We start from the raw sequence: 22,571 nt of genomic DNA on the forward strand, positions 1-22,571 counted from the left end.
TCTATTTTCTTGGTGGCAGTGGAAAATGGAATCTTTTCTTTTTTTGCCTCTCTTCTAAATCTAAATTGTGAAATTAAGCTGTGCTAATATAATATAGGGATGTGGTGGCTCAGTGACTAAGACACTGAGCTTGTCAATTGGAAAGGTCAGCAGTTTGGTGGTTCGAATCCCTTGCACCGTGTAACAGAGTGAGCTCCCATTACTTGTCCCAGCTTCTGCCAACCTAGCAGTTTGAAAGCAGGTAAAAAATGCAACTAGTAAAATAGGAACCACATTTGGTGGGAAGTTTCCGTGCACCTTTGGCGTTTAGTCATGCTGGCCACATGACCAAAAGAGACATTTCCGGACAGCGCTGGCTCTTCGGTTTTGAAATGGAGATGAGCACTGCCCCCTAGAGTCAGGAACCATTACCACATATGTGCTAGGGGAACCTTTACCTTTAATATGATATGAAGATTTCTGAGATGGTGCAAATATAATCATTTCTTCTGAACCTTTCATTGTTGTGGCTCAGTTGAGACATTTGAAAGACCATCAACCCAACAATTATTCCTTCTGGTTTTCCTCAGCTTGCTATTTAAGCAGACACCAAGCACAAAGATTACAACAACACTCCAAAACTGTGTTAATGTTAGCCTTGTTTTTACTAAGAGTTATGTCAGTTTTTTCTCTAAGAGATTTTTTTTAAGACTTCAGGATGATTGCACACTAGTACTCACATCATTTCATAGCTGTCTGTCTGTCTATTTATCTTTCTTGATTTGGTCTGTGTCAAGTGGCTAAGACACTGAGCTTGTTGATCAGAAAGGTCAGCAGTTTGGTGGTTCGAATCCCTAGTGCCACATAATGGAGTGAGCTCCCATTACTTGTCCCAGCTTCTGCCAACCCAGCAGTTCGAAAGCACGTAAAAATGCAAGTAGAAAAATAGGAATCACCTTTAGTGGGAAGGTAACAGTGCTCCATGTGCTTTTGGCATTTAGTCTTGCTGGCCACATGACCATGGAGACGTCTTCAGACAGTCAGCTTTGAAACAGAGATGAGCACTGCTCCCCTGGAGTCGGGAATGACTAGCACAAATGTGCGAGGGGAACCTTTACCTTTACCTTTAATATGTAGGTCTTCCAAACATGTTCAATTATAGCAAATTGATGAAATATGCTGGCAATTTTTATTTTACTATCACAGACTGTTCCATCATCCCAGTTTCCAGATGTGAAAAAGCTCCTTAGGAATTTGGACAAGAGAGAGAAGGATCTAAAAACGATACCTGTATATTTCCTTTTATTGCATTTGGTCCACTACTAAAATCAATAGTCCGGGAAAAGGGATGTGTGGGGAGGATACCAGAATATTGATTTTGTTTTATTTAGATTACATTTTAGCTTATTAGTTTGACTGCCTTGAATAGAAAGAATAGATTTTTGCCCACTATTTATCTGACCTACTTCAGTGCTAAGATAGACTTCTGATATATAGGTGGGGCCTAGAATCCCTCCCTCGTTTGCAGGTCTTTTTAAGTATTTTTATTATTGCTATCTTATTAAATGGACACAGTGGCTCAATGGCTAAGATGCTGAGTTTGTCGATCAGAAGGTTGGAGTTCAGGGGTTCATATCCCTAGCACCGCATAATGGAGTGAGCTCCCATTACTTGTCCCAGCTTCTGCCAACCTAGCAGTTTGAAAGCACATAAAAATGCAAGTAGAAAAATAGGAACCACCTTTGGTGGGAAGGTAACAGTGTTCTGTGCGCCTTCAGCATTTAGTCATGCCAGCCACATGACCATGGAGACGTCTTCGGACAGCGCTGGCTCTTCGGGCTCTGAAGCAAAATGAGCACTGCCCCCTAGAGTCAGGAATGACTAGCACATATGTGCCAGGGGAACCTTTACCTTACCTTCTTAAGGCACTATTAAGACTGTCTTTTCTGAAACAGTTTGTTAAAAATTCATTTAAAATATCTCCATCTGTTTTCTCTCACAACTTTCCCTAATGTAAGAAGCTTTTGTGCACACTTCTCCATAATGAGGATAATTTTTTTTAAAAACTCGCATTCCCTGAAAAATAGTTGTAATGAAATTTTTCCCATTATTCCATTTGCAATAAATTTCTCTCAAAGATGCTTTCTAAATGTAAACATCTCCGACATGAAATCTTTACCATCCATAAATATTAAGACAGTGAGAGTGAAGCAAAATTTGGAGTTTTGATTCAGTTTGAAAAAATGATCCAATCTGATTTGGATGGCCATGTTGAATCTAGTAAGCGATTTAAACAAATACATAAGAAAAGAATATGTTCCAGAATGTATTCTTACTGCTTAAAATTAATTCCTCTGTAGGTCACATGATCAGAAAGAAAAGGGGACAGGGACAGATTTAGAGTGAAGAAATTAAAAGTCTTATGATCAACTATCCAACTACCTTTCCTTTAGAAAAAAATACTGTGGGGATTTTTATTTTATTTTATTAATTTTTGCCTACAGTACCAAACCTGATCTAGCATATTTGCAAAATTTGATCTAATTTGGTTTCATTTTTGGACAGCTATCCTCTGAATTGAAGAATTGAAGAAAGTTCTCAAGCACCCATTTTTCACTTTAATTAAACAAAACAAACTTTTAAAAAAAAGCAGAAAAAATAAAGAAAAGGTGTAAAGCAACGAAATTACATGACAAGAACCTTTGCATAATTTATTTCCAACATCCGTTGGGTTGGAAAGTATAAAAAGAAAACAATTCTGTGTATGTGCAGCAGCTGTCCAAGCTGTCTAAACTGATTCAGAAGCATCCAATTTGATTTTATAATTTATCTTGATTTGCTAGTTGAAGTCAGAAAAGCAGGTCCTAAGAAATCTTGTAGGGAAGACATTCATTTAACAATGTATTTTTTACAGGTAGATTTTTGGTGTGCATAGCTAAGAGAATATAGCTAAGTTAAACAGCATTCCGTGTACCTTTTGGCATTTAGTCATGTCAGCCACGACCATGGAAACATCTTCAGAAAGCGAAGGCTTTGAAATGGAGATGAGCACCGCCCCCTAGAGTCGGAAACAACTAGCACATACCTTTACCTTTAGTTAAGAGAAAAGAGCTGCTAACTAGGCTGGGACAAAGTCTGTTTTGGTAGGACTTAGAAAACAGCCATCGAAATCAGTGATGTATTTCTTTTAGAATCCTAACATCCATTCAAAAATCAACAAACTTCTGAAAGGAGAAGCAATGTCTGCACAGGGACTGCAAGGGGGAATAAAAATAAATAAATCAAGAAAGCACTATAGTCACATGGTTGAATCCTCATCTGTAATGGAATGTGTTAGATGACATTGGAGAAAGAGAGGAAGAGATGCTTTTTGGAGACAATCATAGAAGAGATGCAGGAGCCCCTCGGTGGCTAAGCGTCAAAGAAAAAAACATAGGAAGGACCCTGATTATCAGGTTGTTAAAAGTGACAGGAGGAAGTTTGTACTTTCAGAGCAAGATTCTGTTAATGTAGCCCTAAAGTAGAATTAGTTTGTCTAGCTGTGATTCCTGTCTGCTTAACCTTGCAAGTCTGAAAGTACAAAAGTACAAAACTTCCCATCGCTTTTAAGTACAACTCAAAGTACAAAACTCCCAGTGTAAACTCACGTAATAACACTAAAACTCTGCTCCCAATTGTGGTCATTAAGTCAAGAATTACCTGTATACACTTGATTGCTTCATAAAAGGCCCTGAGATCTTTCATGCAGTCCATAGATACTTTATGATCAGGCTGCACCGTTTTAAGATTCGGTCCCAGAAAAGTGTTTCAGAGTAGTTCAGGGCCATGAATGCAGCCATGCAATCTTGAGAGAAGATACAGCTGCTTTAAAGAGTTATATTCATGTCTCCATACACATTTGTATGGTAACCAGATCCACAATGTTGCGCAAATTATAATATCCTATGGCTTTGGCTTTGCTTATTTTTTTTTCTAAAATGAAGGGTATTGTTGTTGAAACTCAGGTTTCTCTTTTCTGAAAGAGAGTTTTGTTCTGAAGTCAAAAAATGAAGCAGACCCTCCAGGCTTTCCACTTTTGTCTCTAATTACTTCCTTTCTTCATCAGAGGTATTTAATGAGAGAATTTGCTGTGCTACGTTAGGCTGGAAGGAGGGAGATCATGAAATGTTGCAAGGGTGTCTCCCAACTTGTCTTCTCCTCTCCTTTTTTCCCCAGTACATCTTTAATTATTACACATTGAAAATGACACACAATATAATTTAACATTATTTTAATTGCGATTCATAAATCACATTTTGATGCATATTTTGCCCTTTTTCCTCCAATAGTGGATAAGACCAATAAAGTTGAACTCATAAATGTGGTGCTTTCTAGGTGAATAATAATTTATGAGCCAATCTCTTTTTCCACTTATGGTATATAAGAAGATGTGTTCAAGTGTTCCATTTTTCATTCTGAAGCCAATATATTTTTTGTCTGCCTCTCATCTATATTCTCAAACATTGCAGTTCTATTTAGTTTCTTTAAAACATGCCGGTTACTGTGAGAGCCAGTTTTGATGTAGTGTTGAAGGGCATCAGGCTACAAAACAGGAGATTATGAGTTCTAATCTTACTTTAGGCACAAAGCCAGCTGGGTGACCTTGGGCCAGTCACTCACTCTCAGTCCTAGGAAGGAGGCAATGGCAAACCACATCTGAAAATGTGTCAAGAAAACTGCAGGAATTTGTCCAACAGATGTCAAGAGTCAACAATGACGCACACACACACAAACACAAAGAACATCCACTCAATTGGATGTTATTGGATGAGGAGGTACTATAAAAAATGGGCAATCCCTGTAAAATCCGAATTTAAGTCAAGAAGGGCTATGTAGGTAATAAACAGGGCCTTGAATTGTACTCAGCAGCCATTAGGAAAGGGTACAATGACCTGATTTTTAAAGAGGCAACCTCTACACACCATAACGTTTGAAGTCTTTCCATCAGTGGGGAAGCCAGATTCACTTTTTTTTACTTAGTTAACAACTGCAGTGATTCACTTAACATCTGTGGGAAGAAGAGTGGTAAAATGGGGGGAAACTCACTTAACAACTGTCTTGCTTCGCAATGGAAAATGGGTTCAGTTTTGGTTGTATATCAAGGACTATCTATTTTAATTGCCGCTATCATTAATAGACTTTTTCATAAACTTCTGGAATTTGCCTTTCCATGAGAAGACAGAAAGTTGTTATTCCATGCTCTAGAGAGTTATCTTTATCTGTAGGATACTTCTTCAGATACTTGAAGAGAGCTATTACTCCACCTCCAGTCATTTTTTTAAGGCTGATTGTGCCCTGTGAGCCCGCAGTTGTTCTTCACAGAATTCACTTCCTTAAACTTCCCTGAGCTACTTTGAGGTTGTTATTGATAGTTTAAGTGCGGTCATTGTGGTACTAGAACTGGATCAAGAGTTCAAATGCCAGTTCGGCCAAACTGCAGGACTTCAAAACATTGTTGTGCATGGATCCTGATTCCTAATGTGGTAACATTAGTCTTATTCCCTAAAAATGGGGGAAACACCATTAGATGCTGTTTGGAAATGATGAGAATCCCCTAAGCCTTCTCTTCTGGAGAGCAAAGTGTTTGAAGAAGACTAATCAGTGCTATCCTCTTTGTTTGCAAATATATGAAGTAAGATTACTACGACTAGGAAGGCCTCTAATGACAGCTATTTTAACCGGCTGCCATTTGAAGCTGGATTTTAGGGTGGCTGCTTACATGGAGCTCACGCCCAGCAGGACATTACAACAGCCTTCCTTTAAGTAGGTTTTAAATGCATTTTACTTTTCAATCTTTTTCAACCAATCAAGTTGGGCATTTAAAGAAGAGTAAACAACCAATATCTCAAGTAGCATGTTTTAATGCAATTGTATTGTGGGATCTGTTGTTTTTAATAAACTTGATTTTGCACAACACTCAGCAGTGTTGCAGATCCCTCACAGGTAATCCTTGACTAACAACCATTTTTTAAGCAACCATTTTAAGTTACAACATTGAAAAAAGTGACTTATAACAAGTCCTTGCACTTACGACCATCGCAGCATTCCCATGGTTACATCAAAATTTGGGTGTTGACAACCAATAAGAATTTACATTGGTTCCAGCTTACTGGGGTCATATGATCACCCTTTGCAATTTTCCCATAAGCAAAATCAATTGGGGGAGATGGATTCACTTAATGACTGCATGAATCACTGAACAGCTGCTGTGAATCATTTAACTGTGGCAAAAAAATGTCATAAAATTGGAGATAACTCACTTAACAACCGCCTTGCTGAGCAATGAAAATTCTGCCTCCAATTGTGGTCATAAGTTGAGGACATCCTGTAAGGCAGAGGGGCATTATTTCTGATGGTTTATGGTCTGTAGGAAGCTTTGTGTGTTATGTTGGAGGCAGCAATTCAAAAGTCAAAGATCTAACCACCTCTGAGTATTGGCTCAGAGATTTTTTAGGAATAAAATGGGTATCTCAGCAACAGCAAGATTTGTTCTTAAATCCATTTAGCTTTATGCACAAAAAAAGATAGTCAGACAAATGTGAAACCCAAAACATATTTTCTACACACCTGTATTGCCCTCCTGTCATGCTCCCTAAGAGATTCCTTTACTTTACAAGATGCTTTTAGCAAAGTTTGGGCAGTCTGCTTCTCTTCCTGCCTCAGTTTCTTCCTGATGTGTAGATGTTACCACCGCTGGAGTTTAAAAATACAGGGCGGGGCATAACCTTTTCCTAGGGGGTCACAGCAACACTTGTAATAACAACACAAATAATTCATACACCATTCGAAAGCCCATCAAAAACTGAGTTTATTGACACGATTTAATAGTCAGTATGACCACCATTAGCCCTTCGAACAGCATTCAAACGAGGTGGATAAGAACACAACAAATCTTCAAACAGTTCCGTTCGATTTTCAGGGCGGGGCATAACCTTTTCCTAGGGGGTCACAGCAAGATCGACAGCAGTTTACAACTTCTGCGACACCTCATTTTAAAGCCCATAAAAAACTGAATTGAATGAGCTATTAAATGTTAAATTTGTTTCGGTTGAAACTTTGAGAATGAATTTGGAAACTGTGTTGAAAAATCTGGAAAATCGAACGGAACTGTTTGAAGATTTGTTGTGTTCTTATCCACCTCGTTTGAATGCTGTTCGAAGGGCTAATGGTGGTCATACTGACTATTAAATCGTGTCAATAAACTCAGTTTTTGATGGGCTTTCGAATGGTGTATGAATTATTTGTGTTGTTATTACAAGTGTTGCTGTGACCCCCTAGGAAAAGGTTATGCCCCGCCCTGTACACAGAAAGGTTTCTAACTGTCTTCTAAATCAGGTCGGGTATTCTAGGATGGTTTAAGCTGCTTTGAGAGGCTCATCATAGAGTCCTGCAATGGTACCATAAGGATTCAGTAGCAAATGGCCAGGCATCAGAAGCACAATTTCCTATGAGAAACAAAGAACACAAATCACTTTAGGCTTCCAGTTAAGTTGCCCAATTAAAATAAAAATGTTCTGCAGACCCATCCTCGGTCCAAAAGTGATGCCATGACAAAAGCACATGAGATAATCTCTGGCCCGCCCAGCAGAGGCATCAACTTCGGTCACGTTCTCAGTAATCTTCTGCTGGCCCACCTTTATATGTTACTCACATACATTTCCGCAGGGATTCAGCCAACCTCGTGGAGGGAGTCATGAAAACAATTCCAGGACTCTTCCACCTGGGAGGAAGTGCTGTTGACTGTAAAAGCTGCCACTTCCCATCCGAAGCTCATGAAGACGATGATGATCTGATCATTCCATTGTTCCTCAAACAGGTGACCAGGAAGATAAAAGCCTGTGAATCATTCCAGTTGGATCTAGGGAAGAAGAAAAAAGGAACACCGGGGCCATTAAAACTCTTGTCCTTCTGACCCGAAGATCAGTCTCGGGACAACTGCTGGATGTGGAGTTCATTTTTGTCAAAGTGACAGAAGGAAAATACACAAGGTTGTTTATTTCCCTTATTAAGGAAGGGAGAGCAATTTGGAGTGTCCTGCCAATACCAAGAATATGGCTTTGCTGAAACTGGGTGTTGACTCTCGATGCAGTGAAAAAAAATTCCCCTTTACCATAAAGTGAAAGGAATGTCCGATGCTGTAAAGATCTATACTCCATAGGAACCAGGAATGTAAGATCCATGAATCAAGGCAAGCTGGATGTGGTCAAACAAGAGAGGACACTTTGGCCACCTAATGAGAAGGAAGGACTCACTGGAGAAGAGCCTAAGAGCTGGGAAAGATTGAGGGCAAAAGAAGAAGGGGACAACAGAGAATGAGATGGCTGGATGGAGTCACTGAAGCAGTAGGCATGGGCTTAAATATACTCCAGAGGATGATAGAGGACAGGAAGGCCATGAAGAATGTTGTCCATGGGGTCGGGATGGGTCAGACATGACTTCGCAACTAACAACAACAAAAAAGTTCACCAGTATGCTATCAATTCTTTCTGCCTTTTTCCCTCATTTTCATTCCATTTCATGGGAAATAAAATTGCTATCAAACTCCTCCTCCCCTCCCCACCTGAAATGGGGGACTTTTTTGTTCATTCTCAAAGGTGGGGTACAATGTTCTGCCTTCTACCATAGTGGCTTCATGTTCAAGAAGTTTAGTATAGTATTCCCACTTGCAGTGCATAATCCTCTTTCCGTGATCATTGGCCTCCTGGCTTCTTACACTTCCAATCAATTGCAAGGGAAATTCCCAGGGAAAAATTCCTTCTAGCAGCAACAAAGACCAAGAGGTGATAAAAACCATTGAGATGTGTCGAGAAGTAAATCCTGACCCTGCACTATGGACACAAGTACAAAAAGAGCAATTTCACTAGATGCCACGTCTGTCATCTTGTCTTTTTAGATCCTCCTCCCATTGTCCACTCCCTAGGGAACTTTTTTACATCAGGAAATGCAGGGAATCTGAGAAAGTGCAGTGATGGAGCAGTCTGTAACAGAAAACTAAAAAATGCCTGCATATTTCACCAACTTGCCATAATAGGACATGGCATTAAAACGCACACACCAAATAAAGATAGGTAAAAACAGGCGATTGATAGGTAGATAGATAGATAGATAGATAGATAGATAGATAGATAGATAGATAGATAGATAGATAGATGGATGGATGGATGGATGGATGGATGGATGGATGGATGGATGGATGGATGGATGGATGGATGGATGGATGGATGGATGGATGGATGACAGACAGAAAGAAAAGACAAGCAGGAAAGACTGACTGACTGACTAATTGACTGACTCTGGTGGTCCAAATATCAAAAACTATGGTTATCCAAATATCACCGCAGTGAATTGTAGTCTTGATGCCCAGGAGGGTCTGCATTCCAGAAGATTAAGAAACAAAGAAGCTTAGATACAGTAGTTGGTTGGAAGAAAAAGAGTTAAGAGTTAAGCTCCACTTTAGAAATTCTCTTGAATGATGCAAGTAGGTGCTTTAGTTTGGTAAAATATTTGTCTACAGGCAAGGAGCAAGTTCCAATTGGGTAAAGGTTTTGTAAAATGTTTACCTTTTTAATATTGTAAACAGCCCAGACTTATCTTGCAGTAAGGTGGGAGGTCAATATGAAAGAAACTGTTTAGAAGTAACTCCATATGTGTTTCTTGGTTTTGGGGGGTGATCTGGACATGTGCCTGCAAACCAAGCCAGCATGGCTAACACAGGTTATATTCCCAATATCATTTGCAACCTTTTGATGCATGATGCAACTTACTTAATTCATGCCATTTGTATAATGACATCATGGTGTGCATGACATCATCATGGCTTCTACCAGACATTTGTGGTTCTTGGAGTTGTAATTTAGCAACCCCTGCAGGCTGGTTATGTTCCAAAGCATTATGGAAAGTAGAAACAGGAACAAAAACTGTTTCTGGGAGAAGAAAAACTGGGGGAAGTTGTAAAACAAATTTCAATGCAGCGCTGATATTATTTCTTGTTTTTTAAAAAATATCTTACCTGTTCATGTTATGTTTCCTATATTTAGTCCTAATAGGAAGGTGCTAAAATGGAATCTTTGGCTGATAAATCCTTGAGTCAATATGCATTCAGTTTCTTGCTGAAATTTCAAGGCTCTAGCATGTAGAAACAAATTATGAAATTTGGTCAATATACTGGTAGATGTTCCCAAAGTGAACAACATTGTTTAAAAAGGGACAAAATTATGTTAAACAGGATAGGATTACAGGCATTTTTCATTTCGCTCACCTGCATGAAAAATTCCCATTTCCCATTCTTACATTCACATAAGGAGAAATGTTCTAATTCTAATTGTTCATAGCATATTTGTTTACCTGTGATACTTAAGATAAGCTCTTCTGTAATCAACAGTTTACATATTGTGAATTTAGATATTTCTTGGGGTCCATAATTTGTTCCCAAACTTAGCTTTGATATGAAATTAGTGCTGGGTTGGTTATATATGTTCTGTAGACTGGTGTGTAATGAACACTATACTTTAATGTAGCAGTTACACAGAGGAGTCATTCAGACATTCAAGTATGACTACAATAAGGAAGTCATTCCTCAGTGGTTGTGCCTGATTTTATTGATTTGATTTTATTTTATTGATAAGCCACACACTCCATCATGCCTCTGAGCAATTCACGGAATAAAAAAAAAATGTATCTTAAAAAATTCATACAAAGAAAATGTTATATAAGAATTGGCAATCAGAGACTATTTGTTACCCATTTCATTTTGATTTGCAGATTTGCAGTTTTCCTTGCACAGAGCATAGAACTGCTGCCAATTGCTGAATTTATCCTCAAACAATAATTCAGGGATATTAGCAAGAATATGTTTAGAATTATAATTTCTAACCTATGTTCAAATGACTAAATAGCTTTCTTATTGATCTCCATCATCTTGTTCTTTCATAGTTCAAAAATAAATGCAGGCATTCAGGAATTCAAGCATGACTGAGAACAATCATTCTCTATTTGATTACATTGTGTTCTACAGATACCTTTTTACTAATGATCCTTTATGTTTTATTTGGAAAGGAAAGAGACATCCAAGAAACATTCATTTTCTAATTTTAAATAGAGAGCAGAGATTCCATAAAAATAACACCATTTATTCAACAACTGAAATGAAATTTAGTGAGCAATAAATAAATATTCCATAGAATGTAAAAGCAAAACCCAAGAGTGAAAACAAATCTATTTTAAAACAAAATGTATCCTAAAACTGAAACAGGATAAGCTTCCCTCACTAACAAGGGATTTCATTTAGATGAGGCATCAAACCCCCAAATAATATTACATAGAAGCAAAAAGTTATATATATATATATTTTAAAAAAATATCTTCGCTGCTATCTAGTGATCATCTATAACCCAGGCATGGAAACCTTCACGAAAGAGGTTATGGGAAAATTTATTTACAAAATTGGAAATGATGTAATGGACAGACAGGGAGAGAGAGAAAGGAAATGATGATACAGTATCTAGAATTTGTGGGGGTGGGGGTGGGGAGTTAGGTAGACTTTTCTGTGCCTGTAAAGGAAATTATAAAAACAGTTTTCTAACAGCTGGAGATTTATAGGCAGAAAAATGATTCAGACTCAGTAAATGCAAGAAATGGTGAAAGAAATACTGGATATTACTCTGATTATGATTCTATACTAATCTTTTTTTAAAAAAATATTTGCATTTATCTTTGTTGTCGACTTGAAAGACAATGGATTGAATTCTACTAACAAGAACATTTCCCAGTATTGCTCAGAAGATTTCCACTGAAAAAAGGGGGAGATGATCTATTTCAATCACTCAAATTCTCTGCACTCACTAGCCCTGCTTTCATAATCTTCCAATAGAAAGAACCCTTTGGTGCGGGGTAATAGCAGACTGTAAAAGCAAGGGAAATGAACAATGGCCCTGCCCTTTTCCATCATGAAAAAGACTCTATTAGACTGAAACCTTCTTCAAATCCAGCCCTCCTTTCCTCATTCCTTCCCTATTCCCTAATCAGAGAATGTACTGATCTGAAACTGACTTCATTTAGGATTTACCGGTAGTTCTATGCTAAGGAGACATTATAGGATAATTGGAGGAAGTCTCTAAACAAATAGTGATTGATCAGCTTGAATTTCCTTCCCTCAACACCCTTCCCATCTCTACTCTCTGCCCTATGGAAACCCTTGTTTAGTGACACACGGGTTGTTTTCAAGCAGTTGGCAAAAAAAAGTAACCCATGCTTGAAACTCCTGTGGTCTGTTTCTAGATCTACTCTAGATATACTCAGAGATTCAAATTTTCCGATTCAGTTTAATTTGCTAAAGCTTTAGAAACATGAGATGAGGAACTTCCAGACCACGTAGACTCTTCAAATCTGCTTCGATTTGAATCACTGAGATTCAATATATAATTAGGCATGGTTTTTTTATTTATTTTGATTTTTATTAATTCCAATGGGATTTAAGCACACTTGACACCATAGAGATTGAAGGGCATCTGCTCCAGGAAAAAAGATATAATAGGTATTTTACCTTGGTTTCCAATCTGCTAAAATCAAACCAAGCTGCTAATTTACCCAAACAAGAAACAGAATTAGCCAACAAAATTAAGAAGTCAAAATTTATGTCCATAGAAATTGCTAGAGGTAGTTTAATGCTATCTCTTCTTGTACTGATTGTGAAATTGATATGGACATTTCTATTTATTAAATACAAACAGAAAGGTTGACAAGGCAAATTAAATTCATACAGATTAACTCATCTAATTTTTTTTTCTCACTTAGCCACAGTGAGATAAAACTGCCTGGATCACTGTCTATCCCTTCCTGCCAGAAGCAGACTAGAATTTATTGGACATATGTTTGCGTTCCACTTAATAAAATAATGCACCAATATTTTTCAGATCAACTTTGTTAGTAATTCATGAAGGGACTATTTATGCTAATCATAATATGTTTGCAGGCCTAATGTACTGCATAAATCTGAATACAAAATATTTAGCTATTACCCAAAATATAAGGTAAAACAAATACTAAATTACATAGAGAAAAAGATGTGTGTGTGTATGCACGTGCACGTGTTATATAATCATTTTCAAAGAGGGTTGTTTGGGGTCATCTGCAACTTATTTAAAGAAAAAAGAATGAATAAATATTGAATTACAAGGACGATTATTCCCATCATAATTCACCTATTTGTAATGACTTCTCGTTATCACAGGGCTGCTTCATAGCCATAGATGTGAAGGAGGATTCATTTCCTCAGCAATTTTACCCCTATCAGATTATCTCATCTGATTCTATTATTTCTTTCCCATAAATCTGCTAACAGTGATTTGTTATTTGTGGCCCTGTTAACGGATCTGAAGCACTGTTAAAAGGATTTATCTAGCTTTGTGTCTAAGAGCAGTTGATGTCTTCAGCTTTTGTCACTCCAGCATTGGGAAATCAATTTGGTGGCTTTTCATACTTAAATTCAGTGGACACCACTCAGTTCTGCACCATAAAATAAGGCACTGGATAAACAAAAGGTGCAGTAACTGTACTTAATGTGTTGGCCTTGATAGATGAGTTTGTTTAAGTCATAGCAAATGACACTCAAAGTCAATATAACTCACAAGACCTATACTGGCCCCTTTTGCAAATCTTCCTTCTGCTTGTTTACTCAGCCACGGAAGACATGAAAATACACACTTAAGAGGCTTTTTTCTTTAATTTCTCACTGATAGTGGTGTGAGAAGAGGGTGCTTCTCTGTACAGAATCCACCGATCGTGCTTATTTTACAGAATTGTCTATGTCTGCATTCACAGAAAGACTGTATTTTGGAGACTATTCTGAGCTGAAACTTTCAAAAGCCTTGTGTTCTCCAAAAAGCCAAATGCTTGCAAAGTACAGAGCACATTAAAGACAGTTGATTGAATCATCTCAAGTAAATGGAAACAAAACCCCAAATTGGTGGTGAGCAGGCTGAAGGAATTGAACTGGTAGTGCTTTGGTGGCCTGGATACCTCTAATGAAAATGTGCAGTTGCTACAGAAGAATTCCAGCCTTACCTAGAAAGGCTCATTGCAAGCAATTAAATCCTGCCAATAGTGAAAAGAACAGAGTACTGGGGGTGGGGGTGGGAGAGAGAGGGAGGGAGGGAGGGAGGGGACTTTTGATTCTAAACCCCTATCCGTTTCTGCTACATAACAGTCAATATTTGACAGCTCCCTCATCTGTAATAGGTTAATAAGACTAATATGCACCTCCAGTAATTTGTCTTAATACTTTGGAGGTTTGAGCTCAGTCGTGTTTATAGCCCTCCATTGTACTGCTATATCTCAGCACAGATTGTGCTAGCCAGATGTGGTTTTTGCATTCCCTGTTTTATCCTTCAGAGCTAACTGGGCTGAGAAAACAGAGAACAAGTTCCTCATTTTGTACATGTAGCATACTTCAATGGCAAAGCATCTATTTCGAAGGGTCCATCCCCCAAAATGACGGCTACTCATTTGAAAGTAATGCCACAACTATAATTTCTCCTCGCAGTTCTAAAAACAAAACAATCTACTGTGTTAGGTTCATACGAGTAAGGAGAATGCACAAGACAAGGCATGAGTGACTCTTTAGACTGACAATTCCCGTTGACGCCCCCCTCTGATTGTAAATCAAACTGGGTGCATCACATTCACCTTTTCATAAATTCCATGTTTGGAACGTATTCTGGAAAGCACCTTTTTTTAAGGTGCTTCCGGTAAAGTGTCCTGAGAACCCATTGCCTGTAAGCAAGCAGATGCTTCCTTCCCAAATCAATTTGTGATGTATCCAACAGCCCAGCCACCTCTTTCAAATTGTTTCTTGTTACCAGTGAACACAGCTCAATCATATGAATTCTGGCTGTCGAGACTGAGCGATGTCAGGGCAAACACATGTCTTTTCTTTGCCAACTTCAGATTTTGAGACTCTTGGCAAGCTCTTCCTAAGGAGAGGCAGAGTCTCTACATGCAGAACCTTAGAATTAGGCAAAGGCTGTTTCACTAGGAAATTCAAGTGGTGGGGGGGGGATAGTTGAAGCCAATGTACTGGGGTGCAATGTTCAGAAGGCTGGTTTAATATATGACTAAGTGTCAAGAGTCAGAATTCTGAGAATTACTTTTCAGATAAACAACTTCATAGCACTGCACTTAATCTTGCATACTAGAGACATATATCATTTATCACCAAACTACTAGTAACTTTAAGTCCTGCCATGAAGTCAGTTGTAAATCAAAGTTGGAAATTAAAACTGAAAGTTTTAAAGACCTTCGTCTTATCTTAAGAGAGAGGGAGAAGGAGAGTCACAATTACACACAACTTCACAAACTATCCAGACGAACAAGAACAGTGTCTCTTTTGATTCTCACTTTCTAGCAAATACACATGCAGGCCGTATCCTAAGTGAAGAAATCATATGGATAAGAAACGTTGTATAAAACACACACATCCTGTTATTAGATCCAAAACAATAAAATAGACGCTCTGGCAAAGCCATGAAAACGTCTCGGACGCGAAAGCGTTAATGTCAGGCTGTCGTGCCGACGCTAAAAGCTCTTAACTCCCTCCCTCCCCCTTAAACGAGTTTCTAGTATGGATTTTTTTTCGCTGTCTAGAAAATTGGAAGCGGTTCAGTACGATACTGATCTGCGGCGAAAGGTGGCGCTGTCGAGGTTTAAACGGAACGCGAGTAAACTGGATTTTGTTTTAACTCGGTTATTTTTGCTTTAAAAAAAAAAAAGCGCCCCCTCCGCCGCCGGGAAGCGAGAAAGAGCGCACGTGACTATTTTAAAATAATTAATTGAAGAGCTCGTCCGTCTTCTGCAAACAAGACCCCGGTTGCATTAAAACAAAAAAGTTTGCAGAAATTCATAAGACTCCCCTTCCTCCGCGGTTTTAATTCTCTCCCTTTCCTCTCCCCACAATCCACCCCACCCCAAGAAAAACCCACCTCAAATTTATGTTTAAAATCTAGGAATCGTCTTTAAACGAACCAGAGGGGGGAGGAACTAATCGATGGCTCTAGGAAGAAGAGCATATTCGCGGCCATCAATTAGCCACTTGTCTTAACTTTCTGACCTCTCACAGGGAGCTATCGATCGGAGGCGGGCGGGGAGATCAGGGCTAAAAAAAAACCCTAACTTTGACTCGGAGGCGCCGTGACCTGGACTCGGGAAAACTCCGAGGGTGCTTCAGAGGCGAGCAAAGGCCGAAAGCGCGGCTGCGCTCGAGAAAGACTCTGAATTCACTCCATTTAGACCATGTTTTTTGGCAATGCCCCACCTAAGCATCTCTAAAATCCTTGTCCCCCCGACATATAATTCTTACTTCACTCAAAAAGTGAACTCTACTCACGTGGAGGAAGCCTAAAAGGTCATTAACTTGATTTAAACCAGGTTCAAATTGCCCTCATTAAAAAATCAAATTGGGCCCCACGTTGGGAACCACTGCTAAGTGGGCGTTTGAAGCACCCTCTCCCCGTTCCTTGTCTAGAAAGAGAAAGCTGAACAAAATGCAGAGCTATTTTGGGGGGATATCTAGCGAGCGGGTTGGAACTTCTGGATCACCGCACCAAGAAAATACGCTCAAGGGGGGATCTATTTCCAGGACGTTAGTGCGGAGACTTGGGGGGGGGGATCTGCGTGCACTTGCTTGCCCGTGCTGTCTGACTGTCTTTCTCACACAGAGAGAGATTTGCACACTTAAAAAGGAAGGATAAGGGAGAGCCGGGAGTTAACCCACTAGAATAAATGCAGTCTGCATTTGCAAACTAGAGGGTTAGAGTACACCAATTTGCAAACTAGAGTGTTAGAGTACACCAATTCACGCCAGCCTCCAAAAACACAAAACCCCGAAACGCAGGTAGGAAAATGAGAGGCGGTGCGTGAAGCACCCTTACCTATCATGTACCGCATTTTCTTTTGCGGAGTTGCAGAGTTCTAATACTGTACTTTGCCGGTTTAATGCCTTTTAGGGGGTCTCCTCTTTTCTCCCCCCCCTTTCCCCCTATCTCTTTTTCTCCTCCTAATGAGTCCGAGGAGGCTCTTTCGGTTAAGAAAGAGTTAAAAAGTTTTGGTCCCAGCTGACAGTCAGCTGATTGGCCCCTGATTGACAGCTTTGAAAAGTTTCCTTGTTTCTATACTATTATGCTAATGAGGAGCCGGATTGGCGGGCGCAGATTGGAGTCTGATCCCGATAGGAGCGTGACGTCAGGCACGCTATAAAACTCAGCAATGCTTTTAAACTGTCCTCCCGGTTCATCTCTTTAAAATATTTTTTCATCTTGCCGTTGAAGCTGGGGAGTCGAGGGGTTATTATTTTCCCCCCACTTATCTTTCTTTCTCCCCTTTGCGGAACTTGGGGAGGAAGCGCCTGAATCCTCTCGCTTTCCGAACCCTCACCTCCTTTTTAGAAATTGCAATTTAGCGAACCTACCTGCTCTTATTTTATTTTTATTTTTTTAAAGCATCAGCCGCGTTCCTTTTTTTTTTCCCCTCCTTTCCTTGGTGCTGAAACTCTCTTTTTCTCGTCGTTTGGACTCCGGCCACGGAAAAGGGGGACAGGAAAAGAGGAGAAGAAACACCATGAAGTGTTAAAAAAAAGACAGACAGACAGCAAGAAAACCAAACAATCCTTTTCAAACCAACGAGGAACTGCTAAGGAACCTTTTTCCCTATAAAACTGCGGTTGCGAAGCTGCAGAGAGAGAGAGAGACAGAGAGAGAGGGAAGAGAGCGAGCCACGAGCGCGCAGCGGAGAAAGGGGAGGGAAGAGAGAGTGAGAGAGAGGGGAGGAGGGGGAGAAGAGAGAAAGAAAAACGAAAGAAACCCAGGCGGCCGGATGCAAAAGGCGAGCAAATAGCACGAGCGAGGAGGCAGCCAGGCACGGCCGCTCACGGGTTGCCGGCTGCAGCCGAGCGGGCTCTTTGTCAGGGGAGCCTCCGAGCCCGGGGTGCGAGGCGCTGCTGCTGCTGCTGCTGCTGGCTGATCCCGGCTCGCCCAGGCGCCGGCAGAGCGAGCGAGCGAGCGGAGGAGGAGGAGGCGGCGAGGGAGCCGGACAGCAGCTTCCCGAGGCTTCTGCGAGCCGACCAGCAAACTGGCTCATCCGCTGGCAAGTCAGAGCAGCCCCCTGGCTCCGGGAGCGCACCCTTTCTGGAGGACGGGCGGCGGTGGCGGCGGCGGTGTTGGCGGCGGCGGTGGCAAAAGGATGGCATCGGACCTGGCCCTGCACAGCGCCGACCTGCCCACTAGTCCCTTGGCCATGGAATATGTTAATGACTTCGATCTGATGAAGTTTGAAGTGAAAAAGGAGCCGGTGGAGACGGACCGCATCATCAGCCAGTGCGGCCGCTTGATCGCTGGGGGATCGCTCTCGTCCACCCCGATGAGCACGCCGTGCAGCTCGGTGCCTCCCTCGCCCAGCTTCTCGGCCCCCAGCCCGGGCTCCGGCGGCAGCGACCAAAAGACCCACTTGGAAGACTACTACTGGATGACCGGCTACCCGCAGCAGCTCAACCCGGAGGCCCTGGGCTTCAGCCCGGAAGACGCCGTGGAAGCGCTGATCAACAACAGCCACCACCAGCTCCAGAACGCGGCGGCCGCGGCCGGCTTCGAAGGCTATGCCAGAGGGCAGCAGCTGTCCGTGGGCGGCGGAGGAGGAGGAGGCGGCGGAGGAGGCGGAGGAGGCGGCGGGTCGGGGGGATCCATGCCGCCGGACGAGATCGGCTCGGCGGCCGCCGTGGTGTCGGCGGTGATCGCGGCCGCCGCGGCGCAGCAGCAGCAGCAGCAGAACGGCGGCGCGCCCCATTATCACCACCACCATCACCATCACCCGCCCGGCCACCACCACCACCATCATCCGCAGCCGCAGCCGCCGGGCAGCGTGCCGTCTTCGGCCAGCAGCACTAGCAGCAGCAGCAGCGGCGGCAGCGGGGGAGGCGGCGGGGGCCTCCACCACCAGCACCACGGTGGCAACGGCGGCGGCGGCGGCTTGCATTTCGACGACCGCTTCTCGGACGAGCAGCTGGTGACCATGTCGGTGCGAGAACTCAACCGGCAGCTGCGGGGCGTCAGCAAGGAAGAGGTGATCCGGCTGAAACAGAAACGACGGACCCTGAAAAACCGGGGCTACGCGCAGTCCTGCCGCTTCAAGCGGGTCCAGCAACGGCACGTCTTGGAATCGGAGAAGAACCAGTTGCTCCAACAAGTGGAACATCTGAAGCAGGAAATCTCCAGGCTGGTCCGGGAGAGGGACGCCTACAAGGAAAAATACGAGAAATTGGTCAGCAGCGGGTTCCGGGAAAACGGATCCAGCAGCGACAATCCCTCTTCTCCAGAATTTTTCATGTGAGTTGTGGTCTTCTCTCCCACCCACCCCACCCACCTATCCAACAACCCATAGACCCGGTCCGCGAACCCCCTTCGCTCCGACAGCCTCTCGCCCACTCGTCAGAGCACACACGCAGACACACACGAGCGAGCGAACACGTGCGTAAAAGTTCCTAAGGCTGGAGGAAGGAGGGGGGGGAGGTCAGCCAGTTGGTGTCCCCCCTCCCTGTTAATTATTGTTAACTCGGGCCATCCAAATACTGCCTGCTATGTACATACCATCATTATCATCCTATTCTGTTTAAAAGAATAGTGGCAACTTTGGGTGGTACTTTTTAAAGTGGACTGACTCAGATCATGGTCAACCTTACAAGGTCCTGACCTTTCTCTCCCTTTCCAGCCGCGTTTGTGTGTGTGTCTGTGTGTCTGCAATCCAACTTCCATCAACTCATCTGAAGTTTGCTCAGAGTTTTTTTTTTAATCTGTTCTATCCAAAATACAAAACACCCATTTTGCCACCCCGAATTCTTCCTGTGGGGTATGAACTTCAGAAATAGCTAGGTGCATATTGATATGGCTGTATTCATATACCCGTGAATGCAGGCATATTTCAAGGACCTTTTACTGAACTATTTAAAGAAAGTGTTAGACTTCAGATGGCCAAATTTTCATCTGTGGTTGAACTAAACCTAGTTCATTCACTAAATCTACCTGCCCAAATGGAGCCTTGATCAACTTCTCATGTGTTCATGATGTGATCTTTGGCCTTAAGCTGCCAGTGAACTGAGTCTGCTTTTAGTAACCCATCCTCATCTCATGCATTATTACGCTTACTAGTTTGTCTTGCATCAATTAACTGTATAAATATTTCAAAAGACTATGGGGGAGAGAGAAAAAAGACATTATATTGATAAATGCCCTGCATGCTGGACATGTACGGATTTTTTTCCCCTTTTGCTTGGATATGGACTTTGGAGATATATATAATGGCATGTCATTCATTCTTTTAAGTTGTATTTCTTCACCACTTTTTTGAACTGAAAGCAAAAAAAGTGCAACTTTTTTTGAGTCTTCCTTACCCATTCAAGTTTGCATCTTGGAAACTGCTTTGAGTGGCCCCATCTCTCAAACTTCAGACTTCTTTTTAATGAATTGCAAAAAAAAAAAACATCTCTTCTCGCTCTCTCATATGTAAAACAAAAACAGAAGAGTGGATTGTGATTACAGTATTACAGGAAAACAAGAACTTTGGAAAGAAGTTTTAAAACTTATGCTTAAAAAAATTGCTGCAATTTGTTGGATTTTACATGATATTGTTGCTTAAAGCAGTCTAAACTTTATTTTGGAATGATCTACCCTCTTTCCTCCCCCACCCTTTTTTTTTGTTCCTTTTTGCATTTGGTCATTGTCAAACGTGCAATGCTATGGGATCCTGGTATATATAATTTAATTCAAGCTTTTATTGTCTGTTAGTTCAGTTCAAATGTACGCAACAGATAAAGGAATGTTATAGATAATTTGAAAAAAGTTAGGTCTGTTTAGAAGTAGGTCTCTCTTTTTTTAAATGGTGCACTAAATTGTTCACTGTTGTGATGTTAAAAGGAGTAGAATATAAAGTGGGACTTTTTTTAAAAAAAGTAGCTTATGCAGCATGTGATTGCAACTTAACTATAAGTTGGGTATGTGTAGATCTTGCTATGCCACCAACTGTATTTGGAAACCAAAGTATTAAAAGGGGAGTATCCCTGTTTATATGAATAGGGTTATTTTGTGTTCAAAATGTAACATTGGGGTTTTTTGGGGGGGTGGATTTAAATATTAGGGACTGAATTGCACTAAGATATAACCTGAAGCAAAATATAAACCATTGCAAACTTGTCTAGGATGCTAATACCATTTACAAAGATGGCATTACTGCTCAATTTTTTAAATAATGCAGATTTTTTTACAGTTGTATTGTGGTGCAGAACTGGATTTTCTGTAACTTCACAAATTCACAAAGTTTTAAAGGCATTAATCAGCAAATTTTATTGTCAGGGACTGATACTCCTGTCTTTTAAAAAAATGGAAAGTAAATACCACAATAAATATAAAAAAATCTTGTCAGTTATTTTTCCTCTTGACATATTTTGCTGTGCAAAATTGTTTTATATCTTAAGTTACCAACTAATCACGTGTGATGTTCCTTATGTGTTTTCCTTTCATTTTTCAACTCTATGGTTATATCAAAAAGGAGGAATATTCTACTATAATAAACTGCATTTTTGATTCTGTACTGAGTTTCATTAGTTTATAGCTTTGAAGTATCTATTTAAACATAGTATCTGGGGGTGGTGGACAGATGTTTAGATAAATTAATCTGAGCAGATAATTTAAATATGTGTGTGAGAGAGCTGAGAATTGACAAGGTAAAATATAACCGATCTAAAACAAAAATACCATTTCATTTTCTCCTAGGCAGATGAAAAGGAAAGACTCTTTAACTTATAACAAGTTTTATAATTATTTTAAAGCGATCCTATGAATTTCTTGCTAGTTATTATTGCAATAATAATAACAACAACAATTAAAAAGAGCCATTCAAACAAAACAAGCCCCCCTCACTCCCCCAAAATAGTTCAGCTGCTTTTGGGGGGAAATAAAGAACTTTGCAGCCAGGGACATTATGTCAAATATGTGGGCATATTGTAAGAGTTACTACTATAATTGATTTCTTTTAGATTGAAGCTGCAGGGACAGATGATTAAAGCTGAAACTAGTATTCAAAGAAGTCATGAAACAAATTTGGTGACTCTCAAATTTGTGAAGAGAGAATCACAATTTCCCTATTGTACATAATTACACACGCAAACACATACACATACACATACACAAGCCCCCTTTGAAACAGGTTGCTATTCTTTCCTCTTCCCTAAAATCTCTAACTTGCAGCAAGGTAAGGCCTGTGAAGGTGGCTATTTAAAAGTCAAAAATTCCATATAGGCTGACCTTTCTTAATTTTAGCTTTAGTTGTTTCAGTTCCATTTTTTTAAACAAAATAATAATAATTTTACAAAAGTATTCTCATTTATGTATGGGACATTCTGCTAGCCAGATTTTGTCCCATCTATTTTTTTTCCTCAGAGGAAGATTTTTAAAAAATAAAATAAAGTAGCACATGTATATAATATTTTTTTTAAAAAAAATACAAAATCTTGTTTTCAA

The 22,571-nt window shown here is 40.6% G+C and overlaps 1 protein-coding gene and 1 long non-coding RNA gene across 3 annotated transcripts in view; one reads left to right on the forward strand and one right to left on the reverse strand.

The window, feature by feature from the left end:
• Positions 1 to 7,324: 7,324 nt before the first annotated feature.
• LOC106551875 (uncharacterized) lies at positions 7,325 to 17,143 on the reverse strand. The gene is made up of 4 exons (XR_001313767.2): positions 16,941 to 17,143; positions 10,028 to 10,143; positions 7,670 to 7,876; positions 7,325 to 7,463 (listed from the first exon to the last, which is right to left on the reverse strand). It is a non-coding gene; the product is annotated as an uncharacterized LOC106551875 (long non-coding RNA).
• A 169-nt stretch (positions 17,144 to 17,312) lies between these two features.
• MAF (MAF bZIP transcription factor) overlaps positions 17,313 to 22,571 on the forward strand; it is a 248,201-nt gene continuing 242,942 nt past the window's right edge. Inside the window, exon 1 of one of the 2 annotated variants that reach the window (XM_087728469.1) lies at positions 17,313 to 19,385. In XM_087728469.1, coding sequence (XP_087584595.1) covers positions 18,247 to 19,385 — 1,139 coding nt within the window. In that variant the 5' untranslated portion in view covers positions 17,313 to 18,246. Of the gene's footprint in view, positions 21,643 to 22,571 lie in introns of those variants that run through there. The other variant, XM_087728470.1, reaches the window with a different exon arrangement.

This window comes from Thamnophis sirtalis, unplaced genomic scaffold (genome assembly GCF_051295495.1).
Source record: "Thamnophis sirtalis isolate CommonGarterSnake01/CBP01778 unplaced genomic scaffold, rThaSir2_p1.2 scaffold_14, whole genome shotgun sequence".
Lineage (NCBI taxonomy): Eukaryota > Metazoa > Chordata > Lepidosauria > Squamata > Natricidae > Thamnophis > Thamnophis sirtalis.